Genomic DNA, 19,929 nt, shown 5'->3' on the forward strand with positions numbered 1-19,929 from the left:
ATCACCAGCCTGCCCCCACTACATACACCTGTACTTCTTGTATTCTCTACCTTTCTAATATAATTGTTTCATTATTTTGGTTAGCTTAATAATCAATGTTTAAGTTATTATGACTTCAGCTTTAGGTATTAGCTATTAACTATGAAAGAGGAAGTTTATCTCTCTTTTCTTCCCTCATACTTCCAACAGACTAACCTTCCCTCCCATTATTCCAAAGTAATTATATCATAATTTTGGCTAGTCAGTGATTACATTATTATGCATATATAACATTAGTTACACCTGAGCCATTTAGCAACTAATGGTTTTTTTCCTGAACGTTTTTTTTTCTTTTCTTTTTTTTTGGCTGCGCCATGCAGTTTGCAGGATCTTAGTTCCCCAACCAGGGACTGAACCTGTGCCCCCTGCAGTGGAAGCTCGGAGTCTTAACCACTGGCCCACCAGGGAAGTCTCTCCTGAACATTTTTGTTGTTTGCCTTGGCCTTACTTGTCTTTTCATTTCTTAGTTTTCTAGATACTTATCAATAATTCAACTCCAAACTAATCACTAAGTGCTCAAAACTCCTCTCAAAATGTTGATGCACATCAAGTATTCTATCATTTTCATCAGAATACATATGAACATTTTGAAGAAAATTTTCTCAAATCTTTCTGACCTATTCCAATCTGGTCTGGTTGCCATCTATCCCAGATACACAGGTGTTATCCTGGAATCTCCCTTCATCATTATCCTAGGGATTCTTTTTCCTATATCCTATGTCTTTCTCTTTCTAAGTGTATGCCAGGGTTTTGGTGTTCTATATCCTCTTGTAGCTTCCTGAAACAGATGCATGGAAAGCAAATGCCTGAAAGGTTCTTACTCTACTCTCATACTTGATAGTTTGACTAGATATAGATTTAAGAATTCTGAAAGCATTCTTCCCTTATTTTATAGTTTCTAGTGTTGCTGTTAAGAAATTGAAAGTTATTTTAATTCCTTTATATATGATATCCCCCCTCTTCTCTGGAAGCTTGCAGGATTTTCTCTTTGGTATCAGGGTTATAACATTTCACAATGATAACTTGCTATGTTTCTTTTCATGCACTTTGCTGGACACTTTCCTTTCAGTCTAGAAACCCAGCTTCTTTCATTCTGAGAAATGTTTTTTGTAACAGTTCACTGATGATTTCTTCCCTCTTCATTTTCTCTGTTTTTTCCTTCTGGAACTCCTAATATTCAAATATTGGACCTCCTTGGCTGCTCCTTTAATCTTCTTATCATTTCTCTATTTTCCATCAATTTGTTGTTTTATTCTGCTTTGTGAAAAATTTTTCCAAAAAAATTTCCTAACTTTTCTATTAAATTTTTCATTTTAATATCAGCACTACGTGTTCTCTAAATGTTCCTTTTTAAATACAGCATCCTGCTTTTGGGTTCATGAATGCAATATTCTCTCATCTCTCAATGAGGGCAAGGATTTTAGTGTGCTTTGTTCACTGCTGTGTCCCTAGCTCCTACAACAGTGGCACTCAGATGCTCAAATATTAATAATAAATGTTACCTTTTTGAAGTTTTTTTCTCTCTGCATAATTTGTTTCCTTCAAGTTGATTTTTTTCCTATTATTGTTTTTTTTCCCCACCTGTTTATTTGTTCTGGCCTCTAAACCTGGTAATCCTTGCTTTTTTTGGGTCCAACTTCTAAGACTGGCACAATAAATATGTGATTGGGAGCACTGAACATGTGGTGGACTTTGTCAACTCTGAAATTCAATGTAGTTAGATCCAAGAAGTATGTTATCTGCTGGGAACTCCCTGATGACTATATCTTTAGGTCTCTCCTTTTGGACTCTGCTACCACAGAGAAGAATTTTCTAATGTGCTTGTTTGACATGTGTAAGCCCGGCTGCTAGTATATAGGAGCCAAGTGGAAGAGGGAAGCTGAGGACCTCAGAACACACATTCACTTAATCCCCACTTTCCGCATGGTACCTCCAACCTCATCTATGGCTGGTGCCCCAATCCAGAGATCCTCTATTTTACCCTCTTCTGAGAATAAATCCTCCAGTCTCTTACTAGAGTTGTGAGGTTTGGGGGAGGAAATCTAAGGATCTACCTTTTAGACAAACTTTGAAGTAATCCTGTTTTTAGCCTCACTACGAGATGTACTTGGTGCTGTTGAATCTTAACTCTTTTGAGAGTTTTATAGTGCAAATCAGCTTGCATCTCAGCTTTCCCCACTTCTGGCTTAGCATTCAGCTTTCCCAGGTATGCTAAATTGTCCTGCTTTTCTGCTTCCCAATTTCTGTTGTTGTTATTTCCTTGTTCATTTTCTTTAGCCTTCTGGATTTACACCCTTCTAAAATCCCTTTACTGTTGTCTTAGTGGGGTTTCAGAAGTCTTATTTACCCAGTCCTTACAACTTTATATTAAAATCCTTAAATCAAATTACTTTACCAAGAATCCCTTATATCTTTGAATGCATCTTTTGGTCACATGTTCAGTTCTCTATTTCAGAGACGTTAACTATATTGAATCATTTTTGTCTTTTATTTCTATTAGATTCTAATTTCAATTATTTTCATTTTCATCTAAATTACTAAATATCTTAAACTTTTCCTCTATATATATAATTTGATTTTCAGTGGTGTCAGTTCTGCTCTTTGCTATTTTTAAATTAATTAATTCTGTAACTAAGTTATTTGGTCCTCAACTTATTTTCTTAGTTCTATAACATCTTCTTTTATCTCATTTTGTTGTTTTATCATCTCATTACTGAACTCTTATTTATGAAATTCATATTCTACTGAGTTGTTTTGCAGTGGTAGAATTGTATATTTGTAAGGAAATTCTTTCTATTCATTGAGTTATGTTTTTCTCAGGGCAGGTTTTTGTTTTTTTTGCAGGGCATTTTTCTTGCTTTCATTTTTGCTATACATTTGCACAGTTGACACACTGATTCTTTTGGTCTTGTTCATGCCTGTTTTATTTACTTTGATATGTTATAGATGAATTCTTATCTCTCATCCTCATGTATCTGAGACTGGCTACCAAGTGAGTGCTGGTTATTTTGTATTCTGTGTACTTTTCTATGGCTTCAGGGAATGATGTGAGTGGGAGGGATGGAAAGGGTATAGGGAACTCACCAAGGTACCGTAGAGTCGTTGTCCAATTATTTCTCTTTCCTGAGATTCTGTTAAATATTCTTGTTTCATTCCACATACGTAAGGGGTTACCTCATTCCTATGGAAGGACAGTCTCCAGCTTCACATTATTTCACCTATTCATTTTTTTAGGATTAGATCTTTTGTTTCTGTTAAAGAGTCAGCCTCATTGTTCATTTTCCCTGCTTCATCATTTATTCCCCAGCAGTTGTTCCCATTGCTTCTCAGTCAGAAGAAGATAAATGTACAGATATGTACTCAGTTTGCTTCTTTCCAGATCTGGAGCTATTAGTGAGGATTTGCAGGGTTTCATTAACACATCAGTATGGCTTCTGGGGAGTGGTGATAAGGTGGAGTTGGGAGCCTACCGTTATTCCTTTCAGTTCCTCACCAGAATCTTGTTTCTTTCCTTGGCCACCAATTTTTAAGCTTTATTATGTTTGATTATCTTACTGTGTTTGCTACTGTTGAAATTTCTGCCATTTTTAAAATTAATTTATTTTTCACATTTAATTAGAAACTAGTAGTAGGAAGCTCTATGATGCAATCTGAAGTATCCACTTTAATCCACAAGTGTTTCTATGCAAGGCTCTAATATAGAACTCTTATCCATAAGGGTAATTGGGCCAACTGAAGCTAGAGTTTAATTTCATTTTCATTAAAATATATACTCTGAAATATGTCTCCTACCTCTGTTGTGCTGGATAGCAAAGCAAACAAACAAACAAACAGGAAAAAACCCCACCAACCAGTAAGACATTTTTCTTTCCCAATTTACTCCCCTTACATTCATTTCATCCAGGCTCCAAACATTTATTAAGCATTCCTATGTACTGGCATCAGGCAGTAAAGCTCTGAGTATAGTGGCTTCTGAGCAAGCAGTCAATAAAATGCTGATTGAAGAAAATGTGACGAGGTTGCCTTTGTGCAGCCATTAGGATGGCTACTATCAAAAAAATAGAAAATAACAAGCTTTGATGAGGATATGAAGAAATTAAAACGCTTGTGCATGGTTGGTGTGATTGTAAAATGGAAAACAGTATGGAGGTTCGTCAAAAAATAAAAAACAGGGGCTTCCCTGGTGGCACAGTGGTTGAGAATCTGCCTGCCAATGCAGGGGTCACGGGTTCGAGCCCTGGTCTGGGAAGATCCCACATGCCGCGGAGCAACTGGGCCCGTGAGCCACAATTACTGAGCCTGCGCGTCTGGAGCCTGTGCTCCGCAACAAGAGAGGCCGCGATAGTGAGAGGCCCGTGCACCGCGATGAAGAGTGGCCCCCGCTCGCCGCAACTAGAGGAAGCCCTCGCACAGAAACGAAGACCCAACACAGCCAAAAATAAATAAATAAATAATTAAAAAAATAAAAAAATAAAAATAAAAAACAGGAACTATCAAATAATCCAGCAATCCCACCTCTGGATATATATCCAGAAGAATTCAAAGCAGGATCTCAAAGGGATATTTGCACATCCATGTTCACTGCAGCATTATTCACAATAGCTAAGAGGTGGAAGCAACCCAAATATCCATTGATAGATGAACAGATAGAGAAAATGCGGTGTATACACACAATGGAATTTATGCAGCCTTAAAAGGAAGGAAATTCTGACACATGCTACAATGTGGATAAACCCTGAGGATATTATACAAATTAAGTGAAATAAGCCAGTGACAAAAAGACAAATAGTGCATGATTCCACTTATAAATGGTACTTCAAGTAGTCAAATTCAGAAAAACAGAAAGTCAAATGGTGGTTACCAGGGCCTGGGGAGAGCAGATAAGAGAGAGTTGTTTAATGGATACAGAGCTTCAGGTTTGCAAGATGAAAAAGTTCTGGAGATCTGCTTAACAACAATGTCAACATACTTTTAACACTACTGAACTGTACACTTAAATATGGTTAAGGTGGTAAATTTTATGTTGTGTGTTTATCACAATTAAAAAAAAAAAAAAAGGAAGTTCTATAACACTGTCAGAAAGATAGTCCTGTTCCCTGTTCTCTCCACAGCTGCTCTGCCCCACTCCTATGCAGGATTTGATTCTACCTTGGCAGGAAAAGACACAGGGAAAAGCTAAGCTTGTGTGGTGAAGAAAAGCCTCCATCCTATCTCATGGGAAAACATTCACATACTTTTGTCAATTTCACACAGTTTAATCTAGTTTTCATTCCCTCTTTCCCATCCACTGGGTGGTTTTATTTTGTTTTAAGACAAGGAGAATTGCCAAAAAGAAAAACCCCAGGGCTTACTTCTGCAGGATGGATCCCTTAATGACCAGCTCCTCATCCAAGTCTGCTTCATTAGCCATGAAGAGCAGCCTCTTTCCTGTGCTGTCCACTCCAATGAAGTCACGCTGCTCCACTGAATCACACACAAAAAAGGAAAATCAAACAAAGCCATTTGCCCCACCTGTATGACTAAGTCAGGGGAGAGGGCACCTGCTCACATTGCTCTTAGAACCAAATACAGGAGTGAGTGCTACGTAACACATACCACAATGTTAAAAACATGCGCAGTCAAATTTTTTTTGTATTGCTCTAAAGGATATTATTAGGTTAACAGGTGAAGCCTGAATAAAGTCTGTAGATTAAAGTATGGTACCAATGTAATTTTCTGTTTTAAGAGACTGTGGGGTGTGGGGGAAAGATACACATTGATGTATTAAAGGCAAAGGGAATCATATCTGCAATTTAGTCTCATAAATAGCTCAGAAAAATAATAATTACATATATAATATATTGTATATTCATTAGATATACATTGAATATATATTATAAGAGGGAAAGCGGGAGAATACTAGAGCAAATGTTAACATTTGGGGAATCTGGGTAAAGGATATCTGCGATCTTTATACTACTCCTGTAACCTTCTGTAAATGTAAAATTCTGTCAAAAATTAAAAGTTAAGGAGGTGATGGATATGTTAATTAGTTTGATTGTGGTAATCATTTCACAACGTCTACATATGATGCCAAAACATCATGTTGTATACCTTAAATATAGAATTTTTATTTGTCAAAACTAAACAAGTACGGGACTTCCCTGGTGGCGCAGTGGTTAAGAATCCGCCTGCCAATGCAGGAGACACGGGTTTAAGCCCTGGTCTGGGAAGATGCCACATGCCGTGGAGCAACTAAGCCCATGAGCCACAACTACTGAGCCTGAGTGCCACAACTACTGAAGTCTGTGTGCCTAGAGCCTGTGCTCCGCAACAAGAGAAGCCACCGCAATGAGAAGCCCGCGCACCGCAACTAAGAGTGGCCTCCGCTTGCTGCAACTAGAGAAAGCCCGCATGCAGCAATGAAGACCCAATGCAGCAAAAAATAAAAATAATAAATAAATTTAAAAAAAACTAAACAAGTAAATATCAAAAAATTAAAAGTTAAAAAAAAAAAGAGAGCCAGTCAAGATACTGCTTAGCCAAATTAAGTAGATGAACCACAAGCCCACTGTATGGCACAGAAAGAAAGTGCAACTGTTCCTCTGCAAGTAATAACCTAGGTTTGCTCACTGTGAAAATGGGAATAGCATTTAAGGACATCCACATTTAACCAACATTAACTATATGTCTACTATGCACTAGATTTTGTGCTGTGTATGGGAGCACTGAAAGAAAATAAGGCAGATATTTACCAGATGTGGAGAGTTCTCTGGTAGACAATGATCTTATAGGATGCCATATTATTGCTGTCTTCTGTGTTATATATTTCTTTCCCCCAACAAGATTACAAACTGTTCAAAGGCAGACTTATGATTCCTTTAGATCTCCCACAACATCTAGTGTAGTGTTGAACACTTAATAAAATCTGCTACTAACATCCACACAGTATCTATTTATAGCTTACAAAAACATTTTCACATAGAGGCAGCATAACATAACGATTAAGAAGAGAGCCTCTGAAGCTAGACCACCTGGGTATGAATCCCACTTACTAGTTCTATCTCTTTGAGCGAGATAATAAACTTCCATTCTTCAGTTTCACCTGTAAAATGGGGATAATAGTGCCTACGCCTACCTCACAGGATTTTTAGGAGAACTAAATGAGTTAATATTTGTAAAGCTCTATTTAGTGCTATTAACTAAAACATTAAATAAAATGTTTAAGTTTAAAAAATTAAACAAAATACATGCTCTCATTTGATCTTCACAACAATCAAATAAAGCAATGATTTAATACCTATTTGAAAGGGAGAAACTAAAAGTTGAGCTCTAGGAAAAATGGTATCTCTAAAGATGAATTTGTCTACCTCCTATTGACAGACAATGGCTACTATATAACTGAACACGCTTCCCTGTTGGCTGCAGCTGCCTATATACCTAAACCAAATGCTTTACTCAAGTGTATAATGTGTTTGGCTCAGGTTCTTGAAAGCATCCATTCCTTCAGATGGTCTCTGGTTATCTCATAGGCAGTGTTTTAATCTGAATAGGGAGAAGCTATCATAAAAAATTACATGTTGTTTTTTTCTAATTACCAAGATAAGTGAATGCCAAAGAAGGAAGGGTAAATAACGCCAATATGAAGGTAAGTTTTACAGAGAATTTCAATTGAAACTAAATTTTGCAGAGAATTTCAAATGTCACACAACAACTCCGACATATATCAATTCATCCATTACATGGAAACTTGAGAATATAACAAAGTCTGCAAAGCTCTGATTACGAGCCAACATTTTAAAAAGAAATAACACAGAGATGTTATTTTTGGATATATTTGGAGTGCTTACCCTATCCAACCCCTTAGGCCCACAAAAAACCTTGAATTACTGAATGTCCTGGGAGCTATAATTTCCAACAAGTCAATTTTTCAGCTATGTTGCACTTCAGTCACATTTCCCTCACTCTCAGGCCCCCCTCCTTGTATTTGCTTCTTTGTAGCTACCATAGTAACTGGGACCTCAGAATATGATACAAATTATAGAAACTTGGACAGGTTTCTTTCTGTTCTGCTTTAACAAAGTGAATTCCACTTGGGAAACAGAGCAAGAACATTAGAATGTCCATCCTAAGAGAAAGATTACACAAATAAGGTTAAGAAGGCAGTTAAAACTATGAACTTCCATCTTAAAAAATTCTGTCATAATCAACTATTCATATATTTTTCCAGTTGTTTTTTACTTCTCTGTCTCCTCTATAGTCATTTACTTATTCATTCATTCATTCAACTAATAAATATATTTGTGCACCACCCCAGTGACAGGCATTATGTTTGGAGTAGGGAATTCCGTCTCATTTTATGAGGCCAGCATGATTCTGATGCTAAAACCAGACAAAGATATGACAAAGGAAAATTACAGGCAAAACAAAACATTAGCAAATCAAAACTAACAGTCTATGTAGTAGATTTAAAAGGGTTACAAATTTGTTGTAGCTTTGCCCATCAAGATATAGGGTCGAGAATGTAAGATGGTAGCCACTGTGGAAAACAGTATGGTGGTTCCTCAAAAAATTAAAAACAGAATTACCATATGATCCAACAATTCCACTTCTGGGTATATAACCAAAATAATTGAAAGCAAGGTCTTGACGAGATATTTTTACACCCATGTCCTTAGCAACATTACTCAAAATAGCTAAAATATAGAGGCAACCCAAATGTCCATCTATGAATTAAATAGATAAGTAAAATGTGGTATATACACATAAGAGAATATTATTCAGCCTTAAAAAGGAAGGAAATCCTGAAATACGCTACAACATAGATAAACCTTGAGGACACTATACTAAGTGAAACAAACCAGTGACAAAAAGACAAATACTGTATGATTCTACTTATATAAGGTACTGAAAGTAGCCAAAATCATACAGACAGAAAACAGATGGTATTTGCCAGGGACTGGGAGGAGGGGGAAATGGGCATTTATATTTAATGGTTATAAAGTTTCAGTTTTACAAGATGAGAAGAGTTATGGAGATGGGTGCACAAAATTATAAATGTATTTATTACCACTGAACTATATGTTTAAAAAGAGATGGTAAATTTTATGTGTTTTTTACCACAACAAAAAAATTTGAAGAAAAAAAAAGTGCCCACAGGAAAAAAAGAAAAAGAAGTAAGGTTAGTAAGGTTAGTTCCCTATCCTTTATATCTAGGCTGGCCTAGTGACTAGCTTTGACTAACAGGAGTGCGGAGGAAGTGACACGGTGTGAGTTCTGATTTTAGGCCTCAAGAGACCTTGTAGCTTCTTTCTTATTCTCTTAGAACCTGTTGCTGCTGCCATGTGAACAAGTCTGGGCTAGCCTCCTGTATGATAAGAGACTAAATGGAAAGAGAAACTCAGCTGTCACAGCTAAGGCCCTAGACATACTAGTGAGTTCAGCTGTGGCAGGCTGGCTCCAAGAATAACTGCTTCCTGGCATGCACACCCTTCTGTATCCCCTCCCCTTGAGCATGGGCTGGCCTGGCTACTTGCTTCTACCAACAAAAAGTGGCAAAAGTAATCAGATGTTACTTTTGTGATTAGGTTATATAAGTTCATAACTTACGTGTTGCTAGAAGATTCTCACCCTTTCTCCTTGGAGAAAGGAGAGTCTATTTAATAAATGGAGGAAGGAAAAAGAGACATCTATATGGAAAACAAGATTAAACTGGATGCCAACCTCACACCATATACAAGACACAATTCTATTTGGATCAAGGAATTATGTGTCAAGAATAAATCTTTAAAATTCTTATTAGAAAATATAAGTTAAGGACTTCCCTGGTGGCGCAGTGGTTAAGAATCCACCTGCCAATGCAGGGGACATGGGTTTGAGCCCTGGTCCGGGAAGATCCCACATGCTGCGGAGCAACTAAGCCCATGTGCCACAACTATGGAGGCCTGCGCTCTAGACCCTGCAAGCCACAATTACTGAACCCACGTGCCACAACTACTGAAGCCTGCGCACCTAGAGCCCATGCTCTGCAACAAGAGAAGCCACCGCAATGAGAAGCCCGTGCACCACAACAAAGACCCAATGCAGCCAAAAATAAATAAATAAATAATTAATTAATTAAAAATAAAGAAAAAAGAAAATATAAGTTAACATTGTTCAGAACTTGCAGTAGGGAGTTCAAGACACAAAAGATGCTTTTAAAATTTTGGTAAATTTGATTATATTAAAGTTAAGAATTTTTGTTCATAAGACGTTTTAAAGAAAGTGAGAAAAGTTTTCCCATTTTCTTTTGGGAAACTATATTTGCAGTGTATCCAACTGACAAACGAATGGTAAGAATACAAATCAGTAAGAAAAGTGCAAATAACTCATTGAAAACTAGGTAAAATATATAAACAGGCATTTCACAGAAGAGAAAATAAATATGACCAGTGAACAAATATTCAATCTTGAGAGACCAAGGGAATGTACACAAAGATCACAATGAGGTAAGATACCATTTTACTTCTGCTCAACTGACGCAAAGAATCTGACAACGCCAAGTGCTGGAGAGTAGATGGAGCAATGAATTCTTTTAAATCTCTGGTAGTTGGGGAAACTGATATAACCACTTTGGAAAAGAGTAAAACTGTTTACCAATACCCCCCAAACTGAACATTCATATATTCTATGACCCAGCAATTCTATTAAGAAACTCTTACATGTGCCCATTAAACAATATGTACATAAATGTTCATAACAGCACTGGTGACAACAGCAAAAATTTGGAATCAATCTAAACCCCCACTGCTTGAAAAGTGAATAAATGAACTGTAGTGTATTTATACAGTGCAATTTTGTATAGCACTCAAAATGAAGAAACTGTAGCTGCCCATAACAATAAGGATGAACCTCAGTAATATAATACTGGAAAAAGTAAGTCCCAGTAGATTACATCCATCATGCTATCTTTTTAAATAAAATTAGAAGCAACTAAAAAATATATCAGGACTTCCCTGGTGGCACAATGGTTAAGAATCCGCCTGCCAATGCAGGGGACACGAGTTCAATCCCTGGTCTGGGAAGGTCCCACATGCCACAGAGCAACTAAGCCCATGCGCCACAACTACTGAGCCTGTGCTCTAGAGCCCGTGAGCCACAACTACTGAGCTGGCGTGCCACAAATACTAAAGCCCGTGTGCCTAGAGCCCGTGCTCCGCAACAAGAGAAACCACTGCAATGAGAGGTCCGTGCACCACAACGAAGAGTAGTCCCTGCTCGCCGCAACTAGAGAAAGCCTGCACACAGCAACAAGGACCCAACGCAGCCAAAAATAAATAAATAAAATTTTAATAATACATATATATCAATATATATTTTTAGAATACATAAAGCTGAGATAAAGGAAAGCCAAAAAAAAAAAAAAGATAAACAAGATTCAGTAAGGTGTTGATAATTACCTTAGATGGGGACAATAGTGAGTTGGGAGCGGGTAAGATCACATTGGTAGACGTTTTAAAGTTTGAGTTGAGTGGTGGGTTAAAAAAAAAAAAGATTAGTATTTTCATTTTCTTTGGATATATAGCCAGGAGTGGAACTGCTGAATCATATGGTAGTTCTATTTTTAGCTTTCTGAGGAACCTCCATGCTGTTTTCCACAGTGGCTGCACCAGTTTACATTCCCTCCAACAGTGTACAAAGTTTCCCCTTTCTTCACAGCCTTGCCAACGCTTGTTATTTGTGATGACAGCCATTCTGAGAGATGTGAGGTAACATCTCATTGTGGTTTTGATTTGCATTTCTGAAAAGATACATGCACCCCAATGCTCATAGCAGTATTATTTATAATAGCTAAGATACGGAAGCAACCTAAGTGTCCATCAAATGATTAGATAAAGAAGATGTAGAGTATATATATATATATATATATATATATATATATATATATATATGCACACACATACACAATGGAATACTAATCAGCCACAAAAAAAGAATGAAAATTTTGCCATTTGTAACAACATGGAGGGACCTGGAAGGTATTATGCTTACTTAGTGAAATAAGTCAGATGAGAAAGACAAACACTGTATGTTACCACTTACATGTGGAATTTAAAAAATAAAACAAAAAAGAAAATATAACAAAAAAGAAATAGACTAACAGATATAGACAACAAACTAGTGGTTACCAGTGGGGAGAGGGAAGGTGGAGGGGCAAGATAGGGGTAGGGGATTAAGAAGTACGAAGAACTATGTATAAAATAAGTAAGCTAAAAGGATATATTGTACAGCACATGGAATATAGCCAATATTTTAAAATAACTATAAATGGAGTATAATCTTTAAAAATTGTGAATCACCATGTTGTATACTTGAAACTTATATAATATTGTAAACCAACTATACCTCACTGAAAATAAAACAGGCAAACAAAATAGAGAATTACAGTCTAAGAGAACATGAAACGTATTAATAAAAGTTCACTTAATTTTTTTTAAAGGTAATTAATCTGAGAAAAAATTTTTAGAACTGAGGACTTGAATTTTCAGATTGAAAGGCTCATTAGCATCCAACACAGGGGATGACATTAAACTATACTAAGGCATATCAATGTGAAATTTTAGAAGTTTAGAAACAATAAGATCCTATAAGCTTCTAGAAAGGAAAAAAAATGGTCTCATACAAAAAGAATCAAGAATCACAATGGTGTTGGACTTAATAGAAAAGCTAAAAGATAGTGAAATAATACCTTCAAAATTTTGAGGGGACAGGATTTCCAAGGGAAGTTTATACCCAGCCGCCCCCCGCAAAAAAAGTGGATATAAACTAAGAAAGAGGAAAATATGAGGTTCAGGATATGAGAGTGAAGGGTGAACCTAAAATGACAGTTACACAGCAGAGCAGCTAGTCCAGAATCTAGGAGAGAGATCTTTAAGAATTTGAAATTGAGGGAAACAGTGTGTTGGAAAGTAATGAGAGGAAATTCACACAACTGGGGTTAAGGCTGAATTAGTAATAAATACATAGAAAACGAAGCAAATGAAAAAACGAGACAATTAATTTTTAGGAAAATAAAAGGAAGAAAGAGAAAAGTAACATACTACAGGTTCAGCTGTGAAAACCATTTATACATTCAAAATAATGTAAACATCAAATATTCAGTTAATCAACACTACAATATAAGTAACTATATTAGGAAGCTGAGGAGACTGGAGGTTTGCATACGTGTGGTGGGGCAGAAGGTGTGGTAAAATAGAACTAAATCTTTAACTTTCATAGTAGGAAGTAAATAGATAATTCCTAAAACTAAAAATATCAAGACATAACAAACAAAAAGCATGTTATTTGAGAGGTGGGGTTAAATGTGAAAAAAAATTAGCTAAAAATGTTGAAAGTGGCTGCCTCTGAGTGAGGTGAGGAGAGACAAGATGGGGGTTGCTATTTATTATAATATACCTTGGAGAATTACATCACTTTTAAAATTATGGGCATATAAAACATTGATAGAAATTAAAACTAAATTAAAAAAAAAAAAGAAGTAGAAAGCTCAGGCTATGGAGTTATAAGGCACGGGTTCAAGTTCTGATTCTATCACTTACCACTGATGTGATATTGAACAACTATCCACAAAGTGCTATTAGGCCACAGATGGATATAAAAGTTGGTAAATAACAAAACTACCTAGCCCCATTCATTGGATTTTACCTTATGAGCAAATCTTGATTATTTATGTTTCTTATATAGGACTTAGCATAGATTTTATACACAGTATGTCCTAAATTCAATGACTACATCAAAATTTAATGCATTTGTTAGTCAGGGATCCGATTTCATACCAACTACCCAATCTGTACCTAAGTAAATTGCTCAACTCCTTCTTTTCAAATATCATGTCTTTAAAACATATTTACCTGTAACTAAGGCATTAAACTGTTCCCTGTATTTTGTACATGCTCGTATTATTGTACTTGTCACATTGTGACACACAATTTCTAGCATATTTGAACTTATTTCTGTATACTGTTTCCTCAATCACAAGAATTTCAGTTTTGAGTATGCAGGGATTTCAAGTCACTTCTGTTGGATATAATTAGGAAAAAAGGGGGGGAGGGGCAGTGAGAATAGGATTGAGAAGAGAAAAAAGATAAGTAGAAGCCTAAGCAGGAATAGAAGGTTTTTGCTTTTTTTTTTTTTTTTTTGCAGTAGAGCTTTGAGAAAAATCAAGGAAGCTGAAGCAAAAGAAATATAGGCTCAGAACTGCCTGCCAGCATTTGTTAATACAGAGGGAGCGAAGCTGACTGAGAGGTGACAACCAAGTGACAGCTTTCACTTGTGAGATTCTGAAGCACTTTGATATATACTGATTCTAGTCTGAACCAAAGCTGTATATAACTCTGAGAACTAGGAAGGAGTTTGAGAAATACTACAGTGAACTGGATACGTTAAAAAACAATTGCCTAGAACTTTTTCCATTTCATATATCCCAAGAGACATGGTGGAACTATAGAGATAATAGTCAATAATTTGTGTCATAAAATCATAGTAGCATTAAACATTTGCACACAGGAATGTCCAGAAAAAAAAGCCCCTTAGTAAACATGTTATCTGTAATTAAGCAAAATAAACATACTATGTTCTCACTGAAATTGAGAAAGAAGGAAATCTTGGATTTTCTAACAAGCAAGGGATGGTAAGTGGAAATTAATTATCTTTACACAACTGGTTGGTTGAATCCATATTGCGAAACCTGGATATGAAGGGCCAACTACAGTGTTTCAAGTAGCAGATCACATGCTTTACAAACATCTCATTTAATTCTCACACAAAAATCCCCAAAGGATTCAGTCTCATTTTACAGCTAAAGAAAATGAAGTTCAAGTCAGTTAGACAATTTGTCCAAGACCACACAGTTTCTGAGCGTTGAAGCCCACCCAGTCTGAACTCCAGAACGTGTGCTTTTAACAACCATGCTACAGCAGTAGCTGTTTAATTTAAAAATCTTGAAAACATTTCTAAACGCGAATTAATAGGCAATGGGAATTCCCTGTCCAGTGTTTAGGACTACATGCTTCCATTGCAGGGGGCACGGGTTCAACCCCTTGTCGAGGAACTAAGATCCCACAAGCTGTGTGGTGTGGCAAAAAAAAAAAAGAAACGAAAAGAAAAAAAAATTAATAGGCAATGTAGTGTCAGTGTGCTAAACCTATATTGCTGAAACTCGGGCTCTTATAATACCCACTCATGAATCTAACTACAGCTCAGACTCAAATTTTTAGGATTTAAACATCTAGGGCTTGAATTTACTTTCTCTTACCTCGGGGGCAATAAGAGTTACCTTTATAGACAGGCCCTTCAACCCATTCAGTAACATCTACTGACTGGTCACCACCGGCCATAACTGAGCCAGAGGCTGGGGATAAAGTGAACAAACTGGACATGACCCATATTCTCACGGAGCTTATAGTCCAGAGAGTAAGTAAGAGAGTAGGGCTGCCATACGTAGGCAAACAAGGGGCTATAATTTCATATTAGAGGGTCAAGGAAGACCTCTCTCAGCAAATAACTTGAAGGCTAAGCTGGATTTAGAGTGCATGTGTTGTGGGTAAGGGGAGAGCATTTCTGGTAGAGAACATCATGTGTAAAGGCTTGTAGCAGGAAAAAAAAAAACAGTCCAAAAAATCCAAACATAAGTTTGATCCTCCCCTCCTCAGTATCTACAGCTCCTACAAATCTGAGAAGGAAGTGGCAACAGGGAGAACGATGGCTCCTGAAACATCTAGCCATTAGGCATTCTCCAATAAGCCAGTAAGAACACAATTTGGGAAACTTGGACCTAAGGGATCTAGACTATTGAACAACATCTGAGAACAAGAGGACTGCAGGCTGTTCTGGCACATAAGAGCAGCCAAGAGGCAGGCCAAATACACAATGAGAAATTTAGGATTCTTTTAAAAAAATGCTTATCACTGAAATGCATACCATTCCATGGTAAGAATTTAAAACTCAGTCATTTAGGTGAAACTTAGCCGTCAAACATAACAAAATATAGATATTGAGGAGTTCAAAATTTCATGTTAAAAATGAAAAATCTTTCTATAATGCAAATCTGATTATGACATTCTCTTGTTTAAAATTCCTCAAACAACTCCCCACTGTTTTGGGGATAAAGTTCAAACTCTTTAGTCTAATCCCTGTATTCTCTCCAGTACCATTTCCTGCTTCCCTGCCCTCCATACTCACACTATAACCATACAGCAAGTTACCAGTATACATCATACCTTTTCAAAGAGAATAGAAGAGCCAACATAAAGGAACTTCCACTAACCACGTTGTGACAACTTAAGCATCAAAACATTTTAAAATGAATAGATAGATAATAGTTACAGTTAATTTAAAATAAAATTGTGAAAAGCTACACATTTATAATGATACTTAAGAGATAAAGGCTAATATGTAATGTACTAAAAAGTTATAATACCAAGAAGAGTAACTATAGTAGGGTATTTGATTTTTTAAAATTGTTATAAGTAGAGGAGTGTGAAAAAAAGAAAACATTAATAATTGTAAAATATACATATGTTTATAAAGCCTGGATACACAGTTGTTTGTATCTGTATAGGTAGAAAAGGCTGAATACAGGAAATTGCGAGTAAGCAAACCAGACCTCACAAAAGTAGAAACTGTGTCAAGAACAAAAGAACTGATCCACATGAGAAGCATACATAATAACAAGGTAGAAAGAGGATTCAACAATTGATCTGCACCAGTGATTGCTTTAACACAAAAAGCAACTAGAAAGAAGTTTCAACGCTATAATCCAAAATTACAAGTTAACCAAATGCCCTGAAGAAGAGAACTAAAAGTACAAACTACATTACTCAAATCCTAGGAATGAACATTCTAGGTGGCTCTATTAATAAATAGTCAGATACTAATAAGCCATACAAAGCTTCTAATAATTGCAACAGACTGCGTCAATATATAATGACAGGACAATGAGTTACATGATTCTGACTAAGAAAAACCTAAAGAACACATCATTCCAGGGAAAAACTCCAGGGAAAAAAACACATCATTCCAGGAAAAACTAAAACCTATATAAAAAGTATGATCTAACAAAGCTTTTTGGTCCTAAGTTCAGTTTTTTTTTTTTTAAATATTTATTTATTTGGTTGCACCGGGTCTTAGTTGCAGCATGTAGAGTCCTTAGTTGCTGCTCGCTGGTTCCTTAGTTGTGGCACGTGGGCTCTTTAGTTGTGGCATGCATGTGGGATCTAGTTCCCTGACCAGGGATCGAACCCTGGCCCCCTGCATCGGGAGCGCAGAGTCTTAACCACTGTGCCACCAGGGAAGTCGCATAAGTTCAGTTATTAAAAGTAGCCCAGTCATAGAATCAGTGACTCAGGTTTGAAATACTCTGGGAAAAGCAATCATGAACTATGCCTTAACTAAAAATCAATAACAAGTCAATAACCCAAATTCTATAACCCTGGCTGGACTAGAGTATTATTCCTTTTCTTTTTGGTCTGGTAAGATTACTATAACTCTCTGAAGATTAAAAAAAAAATAACCCACTACTAGAATCCTAGGAAATATCAAGATAAGTATGTTGTAATCCTAAGAAGACAAAGCATGGTTAACGACTATTTTGTTTATTGGCTATTCAGGGTGATTGGTGTATTCAGAAGAATCAACCATACTAAATTTGTAATAATAATTTTAATTGCTTAAAGATATCTAATTTAATTTGTAATCAAATATTAAGTATTTTTTAAACATTGATTTTAAATTACATTTTTTGGTTTCTTAGTATACGTATTCAATTATTTGAGTTTTAAACACAATGCAAACAGTTCTGAGTGCTCCTCTCTGCAGACAAAAGCCTCTTGGATGGTACAGAATCTAATCAATAGTTATAAGCCTCTTCAAATCAGGGACTGTGTCTTATTTGACTTTATGTCACCAACCTCTAGCACAGTAGAGTCAGTTCTCAATAAATGTTTCTTAAGTGAAAGCATGAATGATAATAATAATTAAGAACCCAACAAACAAATAAATCAAACTCTAGTCTCCTTACCTGCTTTTTTTTTCCCCTTTTGACCTGGAACTGGTTCTAAGCCATCCTGACCTTTTCTCATTAACATGGCAAGCGATGCATCATGAGCTCTGAACAGGTCCACTACCTCATGTAAGGCAACATCTGTTATCAGATCACAGCTCAGGACCAGTATATCTGTCTGTCAAATGGAGAAGGGGAAAAGTCAATATCACAAAGGACAATGGATCACACAAATCATCACAGGATAAACTTACAATGTCTTCGAAGAACACAAACTGCACACTTGCCCTCAAACCTTTTTTATAGCAGTAGCACAGGTAAAATAAATGGGGTCGTTCTAATTGAGCTGTGTTGGAGGAGGGTCTGGAATTCCTACCTCCCCTTTGTGTACGCCTTACTGCTGCTGTCCCTGAGGCACCTCTGGAATCCTGGGCTCTAAGAAACAGAGTACGAAAACCACCACATTGTCTATTTCTGTGACTACGGAGTTAATGATCTTAAATTTATACATCCCTTTACAGTTCAAAAAGCACTTTGGCAAAGTTTGATGATTCAATATGGTTATGAAATACTTTATTTTAAAGCAGTCACTTTGATTGGAAGATTAGGATTGATACATATACATTATTGATACTATGTATAAAATAGATAACTAATGAGAACATACTGTATAGCACAGGGAACTCTACTTAATGCAATGTGGTGACCTAAATGGGAAGGAAATCCAAAAAAGAGGGGATATATGTATACGTATAGCTGATTCATTTTACTGTACAGTAGAAACTAACACAACATTGTAATGCAACTATACTCCCATAAAAATTAATTTAAAAAAACTTAAAGTCACTTTTCTACAATACTAGGAAATAAATAACACATGAATATACTATAATGTGCCCTTCTTTGGGAAATCAGTCTGGCTAATAAACAATTATAATACAACCTCAGGTATGTATAAAAGCACTCATTTAATCCTCATAACAGTACAGGTTCTGCTATTTTAAAAAGTCTGAAAAACATTGGAGTAAATTATTCCAGATTTAAGAATAAAGTAAATATCTACATGGAAATTTCTGTAAGTGGCTCCAACTTTTCTAAGATTTTAATTTAAAATCAAGATTCCTGCTTTGGGGGAAAATATAGATAATTTCAACTTACATTCTAGGAAAGCAAAGAATCATACTTGCTCAGGAAGTGACTCAACCATCAGAATGCCTTATCTTACTGCCTGCAATTTCTTATTCCGAATACAGAATCTGTACCAGAACCGTCATTTCTTTTTCTACATATAACTCATTACTTATAGCTTAAACAATTCCTTTTGAAGTCCTCTTAAGTTTAAGAAGTTCAAATTTGGATTTTTTTCTACTCTTCTACTTAAGGCTCTCTTAATTCTTTCTGGATCTTAACTGAGCTAAAAAAAAAAAAAGTTCCTATAAACATCTTCTTCTTAGGAAAAAAAAATTCCTTAAGTCTGCAGCTCACCATCCAGGAACTGTCAAACGTTAACAGATCAGCCCACATACATGCAAGCTAAGGAAGAAATAGCTTGCAGAATCCTACTTCTTGTTAACAATGCTTAGAAAGGAAGTATTGACCATTTACTAAAGACATGTCACTTACAGCAGTACAGAAGTTGCCCCATTTCTTTATAATGAAAATGACAGTTTGTTGAAGAAAAAAAATCCTTTCTATTTTTCTAAGTTTCTTTAATAAGATGACTGATTTCTGCAAGCTGACTGTTCCACAATAAATTTAATTATTAAGTGTACTCCAGAGTGAAGAAAACGACCCCAATGCAGATGCCTCTGAAGTGGTGACAATGTTGTCTTGGAAAATAAATGCTGTTATCATTCAATATCTGCAAAAAATTA

General features: G+C 36.1%; 1 protein-coding gene across 2 annotated transcripts in view; it reads right to left on the bottom strand.

The window, feature by feature from the left end:
• Positions 1-19,929, bottom strand: part of EIF2B3 (eukaryotic translation initiation factor 2B subunit gamma) — a 153,745-nt gene that overhangs the window by 81,421 nt on the left and 52,395 nt on the right. For both annotated transcript variants that reach the window (XM_059897914.1, XM_059897904.1), the window contains exons 4-5: positions 18,074-18,233; positions 5,391-5,502 (exon numbers count right to left, since the gene is read on the bottom strand). In XM_059897914.1, coding sequence (XP_059753897.1) covers positions 5,391-5,502; positions 18,074-18,233 — 272 coding nt within the window. The remainder of the gene's footprint in view (positions 1-5,390; positions 5,503-18,073; positions 18,234-19,929) is intronic.

The sequence above is a fragment of the Balaenoptera ricei genome, chromosome 1 (assembly GCF_028023285.1).
Source record: "Balaenoptera ricei isolate mBalRic1 chromosome 1, mBalRic1.hap2, whole genome shotgun sequence".
Lineage (NCBI taxonomy): Eukaryota > Metazoa > Chordata > Mammalia > Artiodactyla > Balaenopteridae > Balaenoptera > Balaenoptera ricei.